This window comes from Phacochoerus africanus, chromosome 9 (genome assembly GCF_016906955.1).
Source record: "Phacochoerus africanus isolate WHEZ1 chromosome 9, ROS_Pafr_v1, whole genome shotgun sequence".
Taxonomy (NCBI): domain Eukaryota; kingdom Metazoa; phylum Chordata; class Mammalia; order Artiodactyla; family Suidae; genus Phacochoerus; species Phacochoerus africanus.
The window spans coordinates 54,238,257-54,250,667 of record NC_062552.1 but is presented as its reverse complement, the minus strand read 5'-3'; the positions used below and the strand labels follow the sequence as shown (position 1 = coordinate 54,250,667).

Genomic DNA, 12,411 nt, shown 5'->3' with positions numbered 1-12,411 from the left:
TCGGTCCACATGTGTGGGGCCACAGGAAAGCCCCTGACTGGATAAAAGTTAAAAGTTAGGGCACGGGCAAGGAGAGATTGCATAAGCTGGACACACCAAGAATTTCAGGACTGTGAACCCAGTCTCAGAATCAGGATCCAGGTGACCTCGCTTGCAGAGTGGCAAAGTCACTTCCCCATGTGCTTCTCTCAGTCCTATTGACCACTGCTGCTACCATCTGAGCATCCCCCTAAGAGAAATAGAAGGAAGACACTGGGAATCCACCCTCACTGAGACTATCCGGACCTTTACAGGAAAAAAGTTTTCCAGTTGCTGGGATTGGAAAGTCAGGGATTGGAAAACTTTTTTCCTGTAAAGATCCAGATAATCAACATTTTATTTTTTGCAGGGCATCTCGTCTTGTCTCCTTGTAGCTACTCACCTTTGCCATTGTATCATGAAAGCAGCCACAGTCAACACAGAAATAAATGGACACAGCTGTGTTCTAATACAACTTTATTTACAACGAGAGACAGAGGGACAAATTTGACCCACTTTGCAGTTGCTTGCTGACCCCTGGTCTAAGTTGTTCTCATACCTTTTCATTCTTCATAAAGACTGTAAGAAAATTGCTCATTATCTGTGAGTATCAGCTATTTTCAGATCGATCTCAGAACTTTGAGTACTTTATATGGTCTTCCAGTGTCTTTTGTCGCTGTTGCTCTTAGCTTAATTTCTTTTCCTTTGTAGATAATCTGTCTCCTTTTCTGCACTACTTTGTAGTTTTGTAACAGTATGTTGAGATATGGATTTTTTGTTTTGTTTTGTTTTATTTTCTTGTTTGGAACTCGGTCTATTTCATTCTGAATAATTGTACCATTTCTGATTGGATTTAGCTGTAACAGAAAACCTCCCAAGAAGTATCCTTAAAAAAATGAAAGTAGGAAGTTCCCACTGTGGCTCGGTGGTAATGAACTCGACTAGTGTCCATGAGGACGTGGGTCTGATCCCTGGCCTCGATAAGTGGGTTAAGGATCAGGCATTGCCATGAGCTGTGGTGTAGGTCGCAGATGTGGTTTGGATCCCGAGTTGCTGTGGCTGTGGTGTAGGCCAGCAGCCGCAGCTCCAATTTCACCCCTAGCCTAGGAACTCCCACGTGCTGCAGGTTCACCCCTAAAAAGAAAAAAAAAAAAATTATTTCTCTCTTGTGTAAAAGTCAAGTATTGTCTTGTTGCGCTGCCATTCACACCCTCAATGTCAAGATGCAAGATGAAAATATTAACATTCTAAGCAGCATAGGAGGGTGAAAAGAAAGGGAGATGTGCACAGAGCACTTTTGTCTCTTAAGAGAGGTTCTCCGAAGTTGCTACATGAACTTCCTTCTATATCCACCACATTGAATAGAACTTAGTTACATGGCCACACCTAGATACAAAGTAAACATGTGTCCAACTAAAAATCAAGACTCTAGGGCAATAGAACAGTGGCTCTCAAATTTTAGCACCCATCCGAATCACTGGGGAGCTTGTTAATACACAGATAGCTGAGCACCTTCTGAGGCTCAAATTCTTCTGTGCTCAGAAACCTTTGGGTTTCTGACTCAATATATCCTGGATAGTAGGGAGAATTTGCATTTTTAACAGGTTCTCAGGTGATGCTGAGGATGCCTGCTCTGGGATGTCACTTTGTGGTGCATTACTTTGAGACACCAGGAGAACAGATACTAGAGAACAACTGGAAGACTCTGCTACATGTCTTTCAAATGTTCAAGAAATTTTTCTAAAATCTCTTTAAATATTGCTTCTTCTCCCCATTCTTTGTTCTTTCCCTCTGTAAGTTCAGTTAGATGCATATTAAACATTTCCATTCTATTCTTCATGTCTTTTTACTTCCTTTTCATATTCTTCCACTCTTTATTTTTGTGCTATATTCCAGGTAATTTCATCAGATCTATCTTCCACTTTATTAACTTCTCTCAGCTGTGTCTAATCTGCTGTTTAACTTATCCATCAAGTTTTTTCTTCTTCAAGAACTATATTTTTCCATCTGTAAACTCAATTAGTTCTTTTTCAAATCTCCCTACTCATTTACTCAGAGTCCTGTTCTTATTTTTTATTCCTTCTTTTATGCTTTTGTTTATACTAATTTTTTTTTTTTGTCTTTTTCCCATTTCTTGGGCTGCTCCCACGGCATATGGAGGTTCCCAGGCTAGGGGTCTAATCAGAGCTATAGCCGCCAGCCTATGCCAGAGCCACAGCAACATGGGATCCGAGCCGCGTCTGCAACCTACACCACAGCTCACAGCAACGCCGGATCGTTAACCCACTGAGCAAGGCCAGGGATCAAACCTGCAACCTCATGGTTCCTAGTCAGATTCGTTAACCACTGCGCCATGACGGGAACTCCTGTTTATACTAATTTTATATTCTCTTTCAGCATGTATTTCTCTCATTTCAAATTTGGAGAACTCTAATCCTGTTTGTTGTATTTGCTGGCTCTTATTTATAGTGGACTGTTTCCTAATGTTTCTAATCATGTTTTCATCTTTAGGAGCACTTGATTATTTTATCCCATGGGTATCCTGAGTAGTTGGGAATATGATCTATTTTGTTCCATAAGCTGCAAGGGAATCAATTACTAGACATTAGAATTTTATTAAATATAGACTGTAGATTTTGGACCCTAAACCCATGAAGGGCCAAGTTTGGGCTTTCTCAAGGGGCTCCCCACCCCACTTCCCAGAGCCTGGCCAGAGATAATCAAGCTTCCTTGTTCACTTTTGCTATGGTAGAGTTTACCCTTTCAGGCTGGGATTTTACCCTACTTACAAACTAGTACCTTAACCTGTTACTACTTCATGAGTGCTGGCAGGAGGCATGAGATTCCTGGGTCAGAGACACTGCATAGCAACAAGCATAGGCATCAAATCCTCTTGCCCACTGAGTCCCACAGGGTTGATGCAGAAGGGCCCAGATGGCTGCCTACTCATGCAAGGGTTCTGTTACAGGAGAGGAACAAACTTGCTCCTTGATCCAGAAGACCTGGCCTCATCCCTCCAAGTGGCTTGCTGCAAACACAGCTCTGAGAAATGGCCCAGTGAAGCATGATCAGAGCTTTGTATTTGTGGTGTAACCAGCCAGAGTGTCCAGAAATGCTTAGGGCCCATAAAAGATCAAAATCATAGAGGGTAGTTTTGATATAGGGAGTTTACAGGTCAAGCCTTAAGAAATGTTGCAATTGAGAATGGAATCAGGGAGTTCCTGTCGTGGCACAGTAGTTAACGAATCCAACTAGGAGCCGGAGGTTTCGGGTTTGGTCCCTGGCCTTGCTTAGTGGGTTAAGGACCCGGCATTGCTGTGAGCTGTGGTGTAAGTTGCAGATGCAGCTTGGATCCTGCATTGCTGTGGCTCTGGCACAGGCCCATGGCTACAGCTCCGATTGGACCCCTAGCCTGGGAACCTCCATATGCTGCAGGAGCGGCCCTAGAAAAGGCAAAAAGACAAAGAGACCAAAAAAAAAAAAAAGAATGGAATCAGGAGTTCCTGTCATGGCTTAGTGGTTAACGAACACGACTAGCATCCATGAGGACGAGGGTTAAGGATCCATCATTGCCCTGAGCTGTGGTGTAAGTCGCAGACGTGGCTCAGATCCCACGTTGTTGCTGTGGCTGTGGTATAAGTTGGCAGCTACAGCTCCAATTTGACCCCTACCCTGGGAACCACCATATGCTGTGGGTGCGGCCCTTTTTAAAAACACACACACACACACACACACAAAGAATGGAATCAGAGAGCTCCTGCTGGGGCATAGTGAGTTAAGAATCTGACTGCAGCAGCTCGGATCACTGTGGAGGGAGCAGGTTCAATCCCCAGCTTGGCACAGTGGGTTAGAGGTCCCTCAGTCACAACTGTGGCTCTGATTCAATCCCTGGCCCAGGAACTTCCAATATAATATTATGGCAAAAGAAAATCTAAGATCACTCTCCATATTCCGTTGTCATGTCTCTTTAGTGTCCTTTAATCTGGAACAGGTGTTCAGTTTTTATCATGACTTTGAAGAGTTTCAAAGTAATCAAACTTTGAAGCGTTTGAAGTGACAGGACAGTTATTTTGTGGAATGTCCCTTAGGTAAAGAACCTTGGGGTTTGTCTTCTATGTCCTCATGATTAGCTTCAGATGATGTGTTTTTGGGTAGAAATAGCACAGGAGCAATGCTGTGTCCGTTTATCAGTCAGGAGACACATGATGTCAACTTGTCCTATTACTGATGTTAAGCTTAGATCGTTTAGTTAAGATGATCTGCCAGGTTTCCCCACTGCAAAGTTTCTATTTTTTCCATTAGTAACCAATGCAACACTTGAAGAGAGATACTCTGAGATTATATAAATATCTCATTATTCCGTAAATGTGCCCCCACCTAGTCCTAGCATCCATTGACAATCCTTGTCTTTTCCCTTGAATTCTTGTTTTATCCACTAGGTTATAATCCATTACCATTATTGCTTTTGTATTTAAATTACCCCAGATTTAACATTTAAACTGGTTTCTGTGTCTTTTTAATAGTCTCCATCAACTTTTTTGTATTTTTTTTCCTTTCTGGGCACAACAAGATACTCTGGCCTTCTTGTACTTTTTCTTCCCAGCCTGAGAACCAGACATTTCTCTAAGTAGTTCTGGTTTCTTTTCATGGAAAAGAGTGTTTGGGCACTGGTTCTTTTTATTTTTGGAGGCTAGTCTTTCTGAGTTGGCTTTTTATGAGAGGAATTATCCTTTAATTTCTATTACATAATTCTTTCAATTATGTGATTTTTCAACCCATACCTCCAGATTTTTCCCCCACCTCTAGATTTTGGTGCCACTGTACCTATAGGAACCAGGGATGTTTTTCTCCAGAAATAAAGGCCAGTGACTGTGAGCAATTATAGTAAGTTTATCCACTACACATTTTTACATAGTCATAGCAAATTTATTTTCTAGACAAATAGGGACAATTTTTTCTTTTTTCTTTTTCTTTCTTTTTTTTTTTTTTCTTTGCCACACCTGTGGCATATAGAAGTTCCCAGGTCAGGGATCATATCTGAGCTATGGCTATGACCTATGCCACAGCTGCTGCAATGCCAGATCCTTAACCCACTGTGCCACAGTGGGAACTCCAGGGCAATTTTAGAATAAATTTCTTCAATTTAAGGCTAAAAGTGTTTTGCAAATAATACCACCAAACTCAAGTTGTTGAATGGAATCCAAAATTCTTTAGAAAATGTGACATAGTTTTTTGTTTCCTAAGTAATAGTTAATGAAAGCTTAAAATTAGGTTCTATTCTAGCCTTTTCTTCAGCATTTCACAGTGTGTTCCATGGAGCATGAGTTTTATAGATGCTGAGAGAGGCTTCCTGAAATGTAGGTGCCATGGGATTACATACTCAAGTACACTTAGGGAAAGCTAGACTGTGCAAAGTTAAGCTGGTCTCTTGACTATGGGACTTCTCAAAGCTTTTTAATTTTATTTATTTTTATTTTAATGTTTTTGTCTTTTTAGGGCCACATCTGTGGCATATGGAAATTCCCAGGCTAGGGGTGGAATTGGAGCTGCAGCTGCCAGCCTACACCACAGCCACAGCAACATGGGATCTGAGCCATGTCTGCGACCTACACCACAGTTCATGGCAACACGGGATCCTTAACCCAATGATCAGGTCCAGGGATTGAACCCGCATCCTCATTGATACTAGTCGTGTTTGTTACCACTGAGCCACAGTGGGGACTCCTCAGAGCTTTTTTAATATGTTCACATGTGTTGGGGCTTCCACGTAGAATGATGGACTATAGCACATCCTAAACCTTCTTGATCATGGAGTATTTCCTTGAGGAGTACCTACTGGCCCCATGTTCTACAAAGGTCCACTCTTCTCTTCCAACATCCAGTAAATTACCGCTACTTCCTAAATATCTCTTGAATTCAACCACCTCTTCTCATCCTAACACCTACTAGCCAGTTCAGACCCCCAAGTCTCTCCCTAATTGAGATCTTAATTTGTCTACTTATTTGTCAGTCAGGGTCCCAGCAGGAAACAGGTGGCACAGTCCAACTGGGAATTTGGGAAGAAAAGTTAATAAAGAAACAGGACCAGGTTTACGGATATTGCAGTACCCCTGGGGCCAGTTACAGCAGGAATCATTAGCGCTCCGAGCCTGAAGGGGCTTGGGGAGGAACTGCTCCCTGTAACAGGGAGAAGGTGGTTATGTGAAGAGAGCAACCTGATAGAAGCTCTGGCCTTTGGTCAGGAGAGGCAGCCAATTCAGAAAGACCTGAAGAAGGAATCCTAACCTCACCTTCTTTAATTGTTTTTGTTGCACACTCACAGCATGCAGAAGTCCCTGGACCAGGGATTGAACCCATGCCACAGCAGTGACAATGTCAGATCCTTAACTGCTAGGCCATCTGGGAACTCCTTTTTTTTTTGTTTTGGGCCCTCACTTTCTTTTAGACTCTACTCTCCTTGTGGTGCCTGTCATTGGCCAAACCCAACCAGCAGCTGGAGGGGGACAGTGATGCAGACTGTGGCCAGCTTCCCCGGGCACAGAGGAGAGGGAGTGTGGAGAGCAGATCTGGAGTGACAAACAGGAGCTGTCTAGCACAACCTGTCTTTTTTTTTTTTTTGGAAGATTTTTATTTTTATTATCCTTGACTTACTAGCACAACCTGTCTTGACTTTTGCCTCCTTAGTCTCATCCATCCTTTACATTTCCAAAGCCCAAATCTGATCATTTTTTTTTTGCTCTTTTTAAAATCCGTCAATTGCTCCCTATTATTCCTGGAATAAAATCAGTAGTTTAGCACTAGCTCATGAGAGCTGATCGTTAGCATCTTTCCCCAACTCTACATTCGGTGACCAATGGCCTCAAGATTGAAATCAGCAAGAGGGAGGTAAAAAAAAAAAATACGTATTACATTAGGATAAAATTCTGAGGGAAGTGGAATAGAAACATGAGTTTAAAGAGGAAAAAGACAACATTTCCAATGGACAAAGAGCTTCCTTCTTGTGCCTGTTCAAATAGGGGGTCCCCTTGGATACCTTTCAGAGTGAGGTAATTTTTGGCTGGAAAATCACAGTATGTTGGCAATTATACACTTTTCAACTTCAACATAAAAAAACTTAGACATCAAATTTAAAATGTGGGGAGGAGCATAGTCTTCTCCCCTCTTTACAGACGCCAAGTGTTTGCAGCACCGAGGAGGTGGCTACCCAGCCAGAAGCATGGGGACGCCAGGCGTTGACAGCCTGCTGTCAACGCTCCAGGGACCATCCGTCTTGCTTTTATTTTCCTCTTGTCCTGGTTTCCAAATTATACTTAATAAGCACCTTCCTAACTCCCTTAATTTCTTTGCAGGACAAAGTGGAATTTAAGTTGTTAAAATATATTTCAGGTTTCAGCGACACATGTACCAGATGACATCTCCCCAGTTCAGAATGAGGAAATAGGCTTGCGGCGGGGGGTGGGGTGGGGGGTGGGGGTGTGCAAACTTCCATAAGGGTCCACTGCCAGGAAGGCCCAGGTTCTTACCACCTCACTCTTGCTCAGAGAGGTGTGGGGTCGTCTCCAGCCACCCACACAAACCATCACCTCCAAGTTTTCACGTACGTTTACTTTAGAATTATTGTTTTCCCCTTATTTCATATTGTCACTGCTTTTCCAATATAGCCTGGCCAGTTTATAAACACAACAGGATGCCTCTATATTTATTTGTTTTTGGGCTGTGCCCTCACCATGCATTAGTTCCCAGGCCACAGCAGTTCTTTAACCTGGTAGGCCACCAGGGAACTCCTGGTATTTGTATTTTTAAGTAAGGCTGCCCCTTGGGGAAGCCAATTTTTTTCTCCCTCTTGTTGTTTACTTTTCCCATATTAACTTCCCCTACCCTTTTCTGGTGACCTGTGTATAACACACAGAAGTCCCCTGAGGGGCATACTGTGACCTAAGGCGCTGTCATAAAACATTAAATGCTGCTGTAATGTGAAAATTCCAGCCATTTAGAACTAAGTGACATTGAAATGCCCACCAGTAATTTTAACATTTTTGGGTGATTAAAAAAAGAACTAAGTGACAATGTTTCCCCCCTCCCTCATTCTCTTTAAGTTGAGGCTACTCTAAGCATTTTACATTTAAAAAGGCTTTGGAGTTCTCCTTGTGGCTCAGTGGGTTAAGAACCCAACTAGTATCCGTGAGAATTTGGGTTTAATCCCTGGCTTCACTCAGTGGTTAAGGATCCAGTGTTGCTTTGAGCTGTAGTGCAGGTCACAGACAAGGCTCGTATCCCATGTTGCTGTGGCTGTGGTGTAGGCTGGCAGCTACAGCTCCAATTCTACCCCTAGCCTGGGAACATCCATATATGCTATGGGTGCAGCCATAAAAAAAAAAAAAGACAAAAAAAAAGCTTGGCGTTCCTGCTGTGGTACAGCAGGTTAAGGATCCAGCACTTCATTACCACAGATGTAGCATAGGTCACAGCTTCGGCTTGGATTAGATCCCTGGCCTGGGAAATTCCATGTCATAGGTGCAGCCAAAAAAAAAAAAAAAAAGATAAAAAGGCTAAACTCACAAGTTGAAAACTGCCTTTGTTCCTTCAAAAAGAACTAGGAAGGGGTTGTTTTTTGTTGTGGTTTTCAATTATTAAATTTCACTTTAATCAACACTGTTTTGCAGGAACTGCTAACAATGAAACTGAGAAAAATAAACATAAACACGAACAAATGACCTTTTATTTCATCCAGAGATACAAAGGCAATTGTGTGCAGCAAAAATCTGTTGGGCAGTCCAAATTCTTGAGAGGAAGTAAATTCATGGTAATGTCATGGTGGCTGGTGGCAGAGAAGGTCAAAGGGGAGAGGTGAGACAGAGAATGCTATAGCTAATAAATTAAAATGATTAAGAGCTACAAGGTCTCAACGCCCATGGCCCGAGTTCGTCCTGGCATCTTAAACGCTGTTAAAACCGTAATTCTACACAGTCACCATCAAAATTCCTGAAGTGCATTTTGTGCTATTTTACAAGTGGTGTCAAGGGAACTAAAATCCTTACAGATAATTGAAACGTCCTATTTTATTAGAGGAGCTGTAACCTTTACTCATCGTCTCTCATGAATGTGGCCTTTGGGGCCCAACGTGCATTTGGGATGAGGATCATCTTTGAAGGTAAAAGAGTTGACACTCTGCTTGGTCCCAGTTTTGGAGGCAGTGCTACTTGGAATGGTCTCTTCTTTGAATCTGAGGAAAATATTTACTAAAAATGGTCTTCCAGAATACAACAAAAAACAAGGTCAGGGGAGCGGAGACCCCTGCTGCGGCCCTCCACACCTCACCTCTCCACTTGCCTGTGGGCTGCTGGAGTGTGCAGATGCCTGCAGCTCTGACACCTATCTGCACCCGCGGACCTGAAGGAGTAAACAGTCTCCCGTGAAAAACACATCGCCAATATTGACATTGGTAATAGGGACACATCACATGATTTGTTATTAATGAAACAGTTTATTAGCTTTAAATATACATCAGTAGATTTTTTTTAAGTGTTAGTTTAAAGATAAGAGAATACTGAACCAAAACATCAGAGAAAATGGAGGCTCAGTAGCATGATTCCAATGTATTTTCCTGGATAAAAAGAGGTTTGTTTTTTTTAAAAAAAAGTACATGACTTTTAATCTAAGAATGAAAGCTTCCCAAGTCCAATGTTTAGAACTGGATTGTTTGCAACTAAATTTAAAACAAAACAAAACAAAACAAAAACCTGGAGCTCCTAAAGGCACAGTGTGGGCAGCAAGAGAAAAGTAAAAGAAATGGGGGAAAATAGATTTTAACAGCAAGTGTATCATTGGCTGGTTTTGTTTTTGTTTCGGTCTATTTAAGGCAGGATTAGCTCTCTCTGCAATCCTGCAGATAAATCCTAGTGTTTTAGCTATAAGAAAGTTTTAAGAGTTCAGATATACAGATAAGCCAATTTTTAAAAACCCTTTTCTTACAGTATTCTAAAGGCTTTTGCAGCATTATATAAATCTTTAAATTTCCTATCACCCACATTTTAAGAAATAAATCTACACTTTAATAAGGCACTCTTAAGATATAAAACCGTTTTGAAAACAATTACATTCTATGCTAGGGCTAACCCATTCCTTTGCCATGGGGATGGAGTGGACTGTCTTCCTGAACCTCGTCAATCTCTGCACCGTCCCAAACACGCAGCCTCCATGAACAAGAGGGTGCCTCTGACCTTTCCGAATCTGCCTAAATAACTCAATTCTCTCAAGGGCACTCTCCCACCCACTGATGAGAGAGTTACACTAACAGAGCTGCCCGAATTTAATGGTGAGTGGGAAAACAATTCATTCCCCTGTTCTAGAAACGCTTTCTTTGAACACAGAACCGTGACTTGTGTTAGGCTCCCGCCCAGAAAGGAAAACGGGATGGAAGAGAACCAATGACTCCCCATATCCTTCAATTTTACCGATGGGACAGAAACACAAAGGAACTTCACTTTTAAATGACAACCTTAGAACTAAGGATAACCTGACATTTTAATCGTGTGTCTGCTACGTATGTGGGTCACTGGTGCTAATAGCTTCCACTTCTAAATGACAGGAATTCCAATCCCACCATCCCTACTGCTAATTAAAACAAACACCAAAGCTTACAATATAGTAAAGCAACCTCTATGACTGTAACAACACGAGAGAGTCAGGGGGATTCCCCCTCTTTCCTAAGTGACAGAAGAAAAGGAAGGAATAGGGTCAGACTAAGCCTGAAATATAATTTCACTATGAAAAAAGGGCAACGGATGTCCCATGCAGCGGGCGGAGTTAAACACGTGGACTGGGGGTGTATCCAGTCGAGGCACGGGTGTGGGCTGGGTCTTTGCTTCCTAGGAGTAAAGAAGGACCCTAGAAAGGTAGCCACGAGGCACTTCTTTCTTCATCCTTCTGGGCTGGCAGCAGGTGAGCGATTACTTCCCGTAGAACTTTTTGTTGAGAAGGAAGATCAGAAGGTTGACATTTACTTTAGCTCTATCAAATAATTTCATGACGGCAACTCCTTCATACTGTAGCTGCAGCAGGTCCTGTTCCAAAAAAACATTCTGATGGTTAATCAGGTCTGTGCCGCAAGAAAAGGAAAGACATGATGTAGAGAGGGATGCAGGAGGAATGAGGCAGGCCCGGTGTGCCAGATGTGCACCAGGGTGAGAGACAAAGCCCCAGCTGTGGACTGCCTGCCCACTGCCCAGGCTAAGTGATGTGTCACCTGGACAAGGTGAGACATTTCGATCCATGAGGAAATACACTAACCCCCGACAACAAGATAAGGCCAGTAATGCTGTCTCAGCACTGTCTACTGGAGTCTTAATTTCTATTTCAAATGAGAAAGCGTTTATATTCTGAACTCAAGGGGAAGGAGAGGAGAAACTTTTTTTAGGTGCCTGCTATGTGCTCCACAATGTGGAAGCACGTTATATAGTGTCTTTTTAAGTCCTGTCAAAAATCCTACAGGGTGTGTTTATGCCAAATTTAAAGATGAGGCAACTGAGGCTCTGAGATATTAAAAGACCTGCCCAACAGTTCACAAATGAATGTGGTGAATCTGGATCTGACTGCAAAGGCCCTGCTTTCCCTGCCACCCAGAACAAACTGAGGCAATCTGAGTGGTCTCACCCCTAAACTCTGGAAGAGAAGTGATGAGAAAGCAAGAGTCAAAGGGCTTGAAGGGATCCCCAAAGGTCAACTGATTCATCTTTTGGAAAAATCCTAGCAGCTCCATGAGAACAAGGACCCTGGTGTATCACCTGGGCCTTACATCACACCTTGCACCTGGCAGTCAGTCCAGAGTTAATGAATTTGTGCGTGGAGAAACATGCTACCTGAGGCAGACTGCAAAGGGCCTCACAAATCTGGCGAAACCGAAGGAATAATTCCTTTCTGGGTGAGGACTTGAGTTAGCCATGTGCATCACACAATCATTTCACATCCGTGCTTTGAGGATCTACTAGGCATTGAGAAGGAAACAAAGAAATACTACCCATCCTTAAGGAGCTTGCAGTTTGAAAGCTGAGAGGAAAACAAGCCCACACTGATGGTGAACGGAGGCTGTCTCTAGAGGCTAGGGAGGCGAAGGAGAAACCAACTGTGGCTTGGCTGGTGGGAGAAGCTCTAGGGGCAGGAGTACACATGAAAGTCCTCAATAAATGATGGAGGAAGAAAGGAGCAGGGGGATGGGAGGGAGAGCCTCCAATTTAGGGAGGGCAATGTGTGCAAGAGCCCAAATGCATGTTCAGAGACCCCGCCCAGGGGCACAGCTGTGTGCAGCAGTGGGAGGGATGAGACGGCCCCAGCGATGAAGCACCTTGTACACACAACTAATGGAGGCTGGACATCACCCAGGAATCCTCCCAGTGC

The 12,411-nt window shown here is 42.9% G+C and overlaps 1 protein-coding gene across 1 annotated transcript in view; it reads right to left on the bottom strand.

Moving 5' to 3' along the window:
• Positions 1-8,715: 8,715 nt before the first annotated feature.
• Positions 8,716-12,411, bottom strand: part of IQGAP1 (IQ motif containing GTPase activating protein 1) — a 105,885-nt gene continuing 102,189 nt past the window's right edge. The window contains 1 exon segment of the mRNA XM_047796986.1: positions 8,716-11,081. Within this exon segment, the coding sequence (XP_047652942.1) occupies positions 10,968-11,081 (114 nt within the window). The 3' untranslated portion in view covers positions 8,716-10,967.